This window comes from Phalaenopsis equestris, unplaced genomic scaffold (genome assembly GCF_001263595.1).
Source record: "Phalaenopsis equestris unplaced genomic scaffold, ASM126359v1 Scaffold000907, whole genome shotgun sequence".
Lineage (NCBI taxonomy): Eukaryota > Viridiplantae > Streptophyta > Magnoliopsida > Asparagales > Orchidaceae > Phalaenopsis > Phalaenopsis equestris.
Genome location: NW_018165346.1, coordinates 29094 through 39557, shown reverse-complemented (window position 1 = coordinate 39557; position 10464 = coordinate 29094). Strand labels below are relative to the sequence as shown.

General features: G+C 36.9%; 1 protein-coding gene across 1 annotated transcript in view; it reads right to left on the bottom strand.

Annotated features, from left to right (window-relative positions):
- LOC110032288 overlaps positions 1–9870 on the bottom strand; it is a 38340-nt gene extending 28470 nt beyond the window's left edge. Inside the window, exon 1 of the mRNA XM_020735864.1 lies at positions 9802–9870. Within this exon, the coding sequence (XP_020591523.1) occupies positions 9802–9855 (54 nt within the window). The 5' untranslated portion in view covers positions 9856–9870. The remainder of the gene's footprint in view (positions 1–9801) is intronic.
- Positions 9871–10464: the final 594 nt, after the last annotated feature.

Sequence of the window (10464 nt, the reverse complement as noted above, 5' to 3'; positions counted from 1 at the left end):
TAATCGTAAACTAGTAAGCAAGTGGGAAGTGAGACTCATGGATGGGAGACATATGTTGATTCAACTAATAGTGGTTGAAGACTACATCCGAATTTTCTCCAAAAAATATCTAAATATCGCAGGCAAATCAATAAAGTTACTCAAATGGTCTCCTGATATCGACTCAAATCATGAAACTCCTGATTTATCGGTATAGTTTAGTCTATCTGGTCTTAAGTTGCATTTTTTTCACCATCAGGTTCTCTACTCTATTGGGGCCATCCTCGGGGACCCTTTGAAGCTAGATCTGCTTACTTTCAACCTAACCAGACCATCTGTGGCCAGAATATTTATGGAAAAGGATATTACTTTATCTGTCGTTATTGAAGTCTGGTTGGACACAACTCATAATGGATATTGGCAACAAATCGTCATAGAGAATAGACCGTCTTATTGTTCTCATTGTAAGATGTTTGGGCATACACTTGATAAATGTCATAAATTTTATCCTGATTTGAAATCTAAAGATCAAGTAAATAAGGATGGATCTAATCCCACTATTCTGGACATATCTGTTTCATCTGGAGAAAAAGCTACCACAAGACAGGTTTTGGATATCGCTAAAGATCAGTCACCTACAATCCTTGTTGAGAAGGTGCAAAACCCAACATCGCAGTTTCTGATGAAGAACATCGTACTACAGGTACAGATTCAAAAGTGTTTAGATTACCTACAAAGGATAGTGTTCTGATTGATAATCATGAGAATCTCGTAGCTACCACCTCATCAGACAGATTCTTCGGATGAGGAATGATAGATTTACACTTCCAGGAGGAAGAAGAAGAATGGAGATCTACTTGAGCTCAAGAGTCTTATGGATGATACTTTGGTTACTTCGGGTAATGGTACAGACCTTACCAATCTGTTAGTTGGATCCCTTCCGAGAACTAGAGTCAGAGACAGAACTAGATTGGGATGACCCTCACTTTTTCAGCGCCCTGGTGGTTTTGGGCTTTTTTTTTATTTTTATATGTACCCTTTTTTAACTTTTTTATGCTTGTTGTACCGTGTTGGTTGGGTGCCACCCACACAACCTATCTGTATTTTTTCTCTTTAATATATTAGCCCTTGGGTGTGCGTGTGTGTGTGTGTGTATATATATATATATATATATATAAATAATGCAAGCTACATGATGTTTCCAATTTGTCAAAAAAATTTAGGTAGAATGTGCAGTATTTAGGCATTGCACATGAAAATGAAACACAAAAGAGATTTAACAAGGGATGGAAGGGTAAAATTGGATCAAAGAAAGTTTAAGCAATGCACAAGCAAATTCACCAACAAATAAAAGGAGGGCCATCCCAAGCAAGCAAGCTCAAGAAGGAAAGTGCAATACAATATATATCTCCATTTTTCTATGGGTGGGCTACAAAATAATTATACAAAAGGCAATTTATGCACATATGCTAATTATTTGAGGTTAACATTAGAGCTTTTGGCAAAGCATGGAAAGGAAAATTATGGCTCAGCGAACAAGCAAAGAATCCTGCTAATTCAAGTTCCAAATATAGAAGGAAACAAAAATATAAAAATAAAAACGTCATGAAACATTTTTATTAATAGGGATGATTTTCCCGCCCTTCTTCTTCGTTCGTGTAATATAATAAATGTGTATCACCATTTACTCATTGGAGTTATGATGAAATGTAATGAAATAATTGGAGTCAAAGTCCTCTGGAGGGATTCATGGCTTTTCCATAAAACAATAATTTGAGCTCATGCTTCTAATAAATAAATAAATATATATATATATATATATATATATATTGAAAAGCCCAAGGGCTGATTTTATTAAAATTGTGAAGATACACGAAGGTTGTATGAGAGGGCCCAATAGAGGCACCCTACCCATATGATACCAAGTATAGTAATATCTCAACTAAAAGATACAGATAAAACTCAAAAAATTAAAATTTGCAGAAAACAAGTAGCTAAGGACGAGCCAGTTTAGTCATATCTCTTCCTCTAGTTTTAGGAGTGGAGCCAAATAATAAACTTTGAAGTGCGTGTCATTGCCCAGAGTAACCAAAGTATCATCCATTAAGTTTTCAAGTTGGAGTGTGCCCACAGCCTTTTTCTTTTATCGAGAAGTGTAAACCTGTCATTCTTCATGAGAAGATTGGCTTATGTGATCATCGGTCTGATTAAATATTAGAACCGCAGTAGAAGGAAAGACAGTTGTTGCTACAGCGATAGGTTCCAGTGTATGTGAAGTGTGAATTGTCACCTCTAGTCTTAGGAGCAGAAACAGATAACAAACTTTGAAGAATCGTGTCATTGTCAGAAGTCACCAAAGTGCCATCCATTAAAATTTCAAGTTGGAGTGTGCTCCCAGTCCTCTTCTTCCGCCGAGAAGTGTAAACCTGACAATCTTCATCTGAAGACTGACTCATGTGATCCTCTTTTTGATTTGATGAACGGCAGTAGAAGGAAAGACAATCGTTGCCACCTCGATAGGTTCCAATGTATGTGAAGTGTGAATTGTTACCTCTGCATCTGATATTTTCTGAATAGGAGCTGCGAAACTATCCTGATTTTCATTTCGAACATTATCCATTGTAGTACGGTTAGGAGAAGGGATGTCAGGGGCAGATACCAACTCGTGTCTTGTGGTAATTCCCTCCTCAGGTTGGCTGTCATCAGGTTTGTTGTGAACGTGTACAGGCACATGAGGTGCATTAATAGTGTGTTCCTGCTTTTGACTATTAGTTCTCAACTGTGGGTGCAATCTGAAACATTTCTCCTACGGGTGTCCAAACATCTTGCAGTGCTTGCAGTAGTATGATTTTTGTTCCATAATAATTTTTTGCCAATAACTATTGAGAGCAGATCCAAGTCAAACTTCTTTTATATCTGGTAATGTTTATCTCATTCAATCAAAATCCTTGCAATAGAGGGCCTTGAAAAATGAACTGTAGGTAAGTCTACCTGCAATAGTTTTTCAAAGATAGTCTCAATTGCATATAAGATAGGTAGGTCAAAGAAATGAAGTTTGAGTTTAGGTAATGAGAACCAGATAGGTACAATTGGGTGTTCTTGACTGGGATTAAAATCGGGGGTCCATTTGAGCAATTTCATATGTTTACCCTCAATTGTGATAAATATCTTTGAGAAAATCCTTGTGTAATCATCTTCTGTACTCAGTTGTATCATAGCATGTCTTCCGTCGAAATGACCCACCTGTCATTCCCCAACCAGTTTGAAATCTTCAAAAAACTTCCTGATGATCTTCATCTTAGGGCAATCTAATTGGAACTTTCCAACTAGTGTAAATTTGTATTTTCCTGCACGAATTGAAATTTCAGCGTCAAAAAAAAAAATTGTTGGTTTGCCCGCCTTTTTCTCTACTTTTTTGATGAGGTTGCAATCGTCATTTCCTATAACAGAATCATGGTAAATCTGTTGAAATACCGCATTATCTGCGAGGTGAAAAGGGGAGTTGCGTTTGTGAATCACTATAGCATAGAAGGGTTTAAAAGGTTATCACCGGCGAGGGCGGAAGGGTAGGAAAGCCCTGAGGCGATTACCGCAGCCAGTGCCAACCTGCAGCACAGTGAGAAGCTACACGAGGGTCGAAAGGCTCTGTCGCAGACGGCAAAGGCAGAGCCGAGCAGACCGAGTGGCTCTATCGCAGAGGAGACGCAGCAGGGTGTCAAGCAGTCGAGTGGCTCTGTGGAAGATGAGACGCAACAAGGTTGAGCGGCTCTGTCGCAGGCGCCGGCACAACCACAGCACCCGCAGCACAATAGAAATAATAGTGGATTCCACAAATATATTATATTCAAACATAAGGCACATCTAGTAAGTCACTTTTAATAAGGGCGAGTAATGAATGAGGAGGAGTATCACCAACCAGTGCACCTTGCAATCCCCTTTTAGCTAAATAATCAGCAGGGGCATTTCCCTCTCTATTAATGAAAGTGTATTGTATATTGAGTTGATGCTTCTCAATAATGGACCTAATTCTTTTCAACAAAGTGATAAGGTACCAAACATACCAAACAGGTTTAAGCTTACCCGTGAGAATGTAAAACAATCCCTCAGAATCAATTTCCAACACAACAAAGAAAAGGTGAAGTGAGACAACTGTCTATAGAGCAGCAAGTACTCCACGAGTTTCAGCTTCAAGGGAAGTAGCAGTATAGGGGGAAGCAAAAAATGCATATATTTTCCATAAGCATCTCTAAACAGGCCCCCCACCCCAACATAATCTGAAGTATAACTACCATCAATATTCACTTTAATCTGACCTTGGCGGGTGGAGCCCAACTAATTAAAGTTGGCCTCCGACCTCTCCCAGAAGAAAGAGAACCAGCAGCACCATTAGCTAATTTACATGCTTTATGAAAGTTAGCCACAACTAAAGAAATGATAGATGATTTGGGGATGTGACTAGGATCCTCATACTTGTGACTATTTCTAGCCATCCAAATGAACCAAAGAACAACAACAAGAAAATAAGATAATTTTTTTAAATTAATCCATTTCCTTCCAGATAGCTAAAGCACGTTTTAACCTCAAATTAGGGGGCCAATTAATGCCAAAATGGCACCCCAGCATATTCCAAACCTCTCTAGCAAACGAAGAACACATGATTAGATGATTTGGCCTCCTGCTTCCAAATTTAACAAAAGAAAGCCAGTTTCAACCCTTTCATTTTAAGAATATCATCTAAAGGGAGCAAGTTATGAAAATATCTCCACAGAAAGAAAGATATGGAACGAAAGATGTATTGATGCTAAGTGTAAGAGCTCCATTTCCAGTGAGTGAAAGTATGTAAATGAGAATATAGCATTTTAGTAACCAAGGTTCTACCCTGAAACTTCCATAAAGGGACATCCTTATCTTGCTCTCTAATACGAATAGTGGCAATAGGAGCCAACTCACCAACTAAAGAAGTTAATTTAGATAAGTTCCAGTTACCATCAGTCCAACAATCATATACCAGCAGATTAGTATCAGTTAAATTATTCAGCAAGTAGTGTGAGTGGAAAGCCCCCATTCATCATGCCAGAGGGAAATGCTACCATTTCCGACATCCCAATACATAAAATGTGAAGCCACATCCCAGGCAGAAATAATGGCGTTCCAAAGTTTAGAATCTCTTACCTTTTATGTAACAGTGGAAGGGTGAAAGGATTTACAATACTTTTGGTACATAAAATGGGCCCATAAAAAGTCCCCCATTCTAAATTTGAGCCAAAGTTTGCACATGTTGATGTCTATAATCTGTTGCAGTGTTTTAAAGCCAAGCCCTCTAGAAGAAAGTGGTCTACTATTGTACTTCCAATTGGTCCAAATTTTGGAGGATCTAGTACCTTTCCAAAGAAATTTGTTGAAAATAGCCTCAAGTGTTTTTTGTGTACTCTTCTTGGTTTTAAATACCTACATAGCATAGAGTGGAAGGGTACAAAGAACACTTTTCAACAAAAGTGAGTGCCACCATTAGACAAAAATGTATTTCTCCAATCATTTATCTTGAGTTTAACTTTATCAATCACATCATCCATTTGGGTTTGTTTTTTTCTTCCTCTAGGAATATTCACCCCTAGGTATTTAATAGCAAGTTTGGAAATTTTACAACCAGTGTAAGTGGAGGCCCATGTTTGAATATGAGATTGAACACTTTTCCCTAAATAAATGGAGCATTTAGCCAGATTAAAAGTTAACCCAGATGTGCTTTGAAAGTCCCTTAAAAGAGACATAGTAGCTTTAATAGCTCTCTTGCTAGCATTGGAGAAAAAGATAGCATCGTCAGCATAAGCAATATAACTCACCACAATCTTATATTTGTGTGAGTATTGAATATGTGGGTGCTCAAGATGCAACTTATTAATAAGCCTAGAAAGAATCAAAAGCAATAATAAAGATAGTGGGAGATGGTGGATCTTCTTGTTTAATGCCCCTTTTTGGAAAAAAAAAACCATGAGCTTTACCATTTACCATCACACTATAATGGTTATTAGATAACCATTTTTAATGAGTAAGCAAAATTCCTTATGGAAGTCTTTAGCCTGCAAAATGTTAATAATGAAATCCCAGCTAATTGTGTCAAACTTTTTTGATGTCCAATTTAAAAACTATGTTGCCCCCTCTGCAATTTTTGTCTGTTCTTTAATCATTTCCTAGGCTAAGAGGATATTATCAGTGATATCCCTACCTTTAACATAAGCAGATTGTTGAAGAGTGATAATAGAAGAGAGATGGGACTGCAATCTATTCACAATAATCTTACTCATGACTCTTACTCATGACTTTAGAAATAACGGTAGTAAGAGAAACAGGTCAAAAATTATCCCAGGAAATCTTATCATTACCTTTAGGTATGAATACAATCAAAGCAGAGCTGAAGTAGTTACCTAGATTATCCCAAAGAAAGAAACTTTGAACAACAAGAATTACCTCCTTAATTATATCCCAAGAATCAGTGTAGAAGGAAGAGGAGAAACCATCAGGGTCAGGGGCTTTGTTAGGGCGGATAAACTTAAGAGCAGCAAGTAATCTCTGTTCATCAGGAGGATATGTTAAATGGAGGCTATTAATGTAAGTGTGATCATCAACAAAGACAGTAGGATCCACAGGAGTAACACGTATAGTGGATTGATAAAGCTCAGTGAAATAAGTAACAACACTTTCTCCTATTTCTTCCATGCTAGTTAATACTTGCCCATTCCCATTTTTAATTTTCAAAATGCTATTAATGTTTCTTCAATGTTTTAATGTGGCATGAAAGTAGTTTGTGTTTCTATCCTCTCAATAAAGGACATATCATTTGTTTTTTGCTGAAGAAAATTTTCTTCCAAAGCTATAGCATCCATTGAAGAAAGATGAGCTTGAGAAACAATTTCCATCAAATCAGAAGAGCAAATAGGTTGAGCCTCCAAAGAATCAACAATATTCTTGGCATCCAGCACTTTTTTATGGACATTACCAAAAACCTGATAGTTCCATTTTGTGAGATTGGCAGCAATTTTTTTGTGCAATTGCCACAAAACAAACCAAGGAGTCCCAGCACCATCATAGTGCTAAACCTATTGCACCAAATTTAAAAAAATGTCATGAGAAGTCCATAATTAAGAAATTTGAATTTAGTTATGCTACGTTTAGCAGAAAAAGCCAAAGTAAGCAAAATGGGATTATGGTCAGACGTAGCCTAGCTGAAATGCTAAACCCAAACAATAGTACAATGATTTAAAAAGGCTAAGTTGCCCAAATCACGATCCAGCCTTTGATAAAGAAAACCCCTCCTCCATGTGTATGGGGAGCCCAAATAGCCCAAGTCATAATGGCCAGCACTAGAAAGTGAGTTGGAAAACCGATTAATGAGAGCAGTATCACAACGACCACCCTTTTTCTCTCCATAGGCTTCATAATCATATTAAAGTCTACCCCTACAAACCAATTCTCATTAATAATATTTCCCATGAGTTCAAATTTTTGCCAAAGCAAAAAATTTATCCTGCAACTGAGAACTAGCGTAAACAAAAGTGCCCCACACTTGGAAATCATCAATTTTGATCTGTGTTAAAACATATTGCTCCTCATCTTTAAGTATAGAAAGAATAACAAAATGCTTCCAAAAAAGCCAAATTTTATAATTGGTGTTGCAATGGGAACGAAATCTTTTAAATTTATGCAGAATCCTGTTTTTATTGATATGAACCAGCGGCTCCAAAATAGCAAAAATGTGAGGTTTATGGACTATACAAAGATGTTTGAGCTTATTAAGGGAGGAAGGGTCAGCCACTTCCCTAATATTCCAAACCAGAAAGTTAAACATGATGACGTAGGCCAGCCCTTCTAAAAGATCTAGTAGGATTGACTAACTGTTCCCCATCTGAATAATAGATACCTTCCTATATGATATTGCTAGCATTAAGACTTGAGAGCTCATTATTTCTTTTAGCCTTTTTCCTTGAATGTTTTTGAACCTGTGATTTGTTTTCTAAAGTTTTGGAAGCAAGTTGTATTGAAGTATTAGTAACAACAGTCGAGCTGGAAGGGAGAGAATGCTCATAGTTTGCCAGATTGTTTTCAGAAAGAAGAGTGGTCGTAGTTGGGACATTAGGTAGAGATGTTTCAAAAGGCTCAGCAATAGTTTCATTCTCGTTAAGTGCATTGCAGTTGTCAGTTAAAGCTTGTTGAGTAAGCACATCAATAGATGTGTGTTGAGACTCATTTCCCAAATTTTCTAAATTTAAATTTGTGTTTTGCAATGATGGAGTAACCACTAAATCAGTTTCATTATCAGTATTAGGAGTTATACCTTGATGATCAGTGTGAGTTTGATTTTCAGGGGGACTAATGGGGTATGAGGCAAGAGAATTTTTAAGGTGAGGATTCAATCTATAGCATAATGAAGTTTGATGACCAAACATAGAGCAGTGAGTGCAATATGGAGAGTGTCTTTCGATTTCAACTTGTTGCCAATAGCCTTGATGCTGAGAACCTATCCAAATATCATTGCAAAATGGTTGATTTATGTCCCTCTACAAGAATGCGAGTTGCAGATGGTCTCGAAAGTGTATAAGTAGCATTATCCATTTTCAATGGCTTACCATAAGCTGTCGCTAAAGAGAAAAGTATCACGTGATTAAATCGAAGTAATTTAAGCCCAGGAAAATGGATCCAAACAGAAATGATGGGCAATTCAGATTTAGGGCCAAAATTGACAGACCATTTAAGAAATTTCATCATACAATTTTCTATCCTCAAGAACCTCTTCACAAAGAGGCGAGTACAGTCCTCGTCATTGGCAAGCTGTATAAAGATACGTCTACCATCCATAATACCTACCTTCCACCAGCCTTTAAGTTTAAGCATTTCAAATTCTCTCTGAATCAGATCCACCTTCGGATGACCATACATAAATTTACCAACAAGGGTCAAACGACAAGAAGATACAAGAATCAAAGTTTCAACCTCAATAATAAACATTGCAAGTTTCCCATTTTTTTTCTCAGCTTCTTAATGAAAGAGTAATCCCCTCCCACAGAAAGTGTATAATGGAACCCTTGCGGAAACAAACCAGAGTTTGGTGTGGCCTGAGGGCCACCACCTCCCTCTAACACCGCATCAACAAAAGAACGAGGGGCAGATGGCATCATAAAAAACAAAAGTAACAGCAAAATCAAAGAGTGAAAAGAGCTCACCAGCCAGATCCCGCACGAAGAAACTAGAAATCGCCATAAATGTCGGAGCGGAAGAGAACCCTAGCAGCCGCCATTATTATATATACAATGACTTGTATCTATTTAAAAGTTACAAAAACTTAACCTCAAATAGCTTGCACAATCCCACAATTCATTTCAGAATTTTAAAAACAAATTATGTATTCACACATACATATGTACGCTAAGGTGCGTCCCCTACAATGAGAAAAAAATTCAATGTGAATCTTTTACCTACTATTCTAATCCTTGATTTCCTTTTTCTGGTTCATATCGAGCTAGACTAAATATTTATTTAAATTCTATGAAAATGACAAAAAATAAACTGATGATAAACAACAAATTTTAAAGCCCAAATTTATATCAAATAATCAAGATAGGTGTATTAAAGCGAACCAATATTTCAGATCACAAGATGTATGGGAAGTCATGTTGGCAGTGATCTATAAGGTGTCTAATGAAGGCCACCTCACATATCGCAGGACAAAATCTAAAAACATTATAGAATAAAAATATCTTATAAATCAATATTTTGTGAGGATCCCAGCAACACTCACCTTCAAAAAAGAAAGTGAAAATTTAAATTTACCAGGAAAGGAATTGGATGCAAGGGTTCTCCATTGAACTCACTGAGCCATACCATGTATGCAGAACATAGTGTCCTGAGTTGTAATGAAATTCTCTCCTTAATGACTCCAAATGATATTAGAGAATGCAAACATCAAAAAGAGAAATAAGAAAGAAATTGTAGCCTTTCATAAATTGAGAAGTTCTTTGCATGACAAGAAGCAAAGCAAATGAAGAAGCAATAGCAACAAAAATAAGTTTATACATTAAATGCCCATTTTAAAAAGGGTATGAAAGGCTCAAGTAATGGATAAGGAGACAATTGAAAAAGAGGTTGTGTTAAGGAAGTCGAGAGGACATAGCTACCCGGTTCAAGGAAAGGTGACTCACAGGAAAGGAAGGCCATAGACATGACCAAAAGTACCAAGGCTATAAAACTGCATTGAATGATGTCAAAACCAAGGAAGAGAGTGTGGACATGGAAAACATAAACTACCCTAATTAAGTTGATGAGAAAAGAAACATGGATATACACTAGAGATAGCACGAGATAGATTCAATTACAGCAAGCAAGAAAGATGAATTCATAAGTTAAGCATTTGGACACCAAAACAATAATTTACAAAGGCTTAAAAAAAAATAAAAAAATAGGCCAGATGTCATAAATTGATATGTTTGTTTGGGT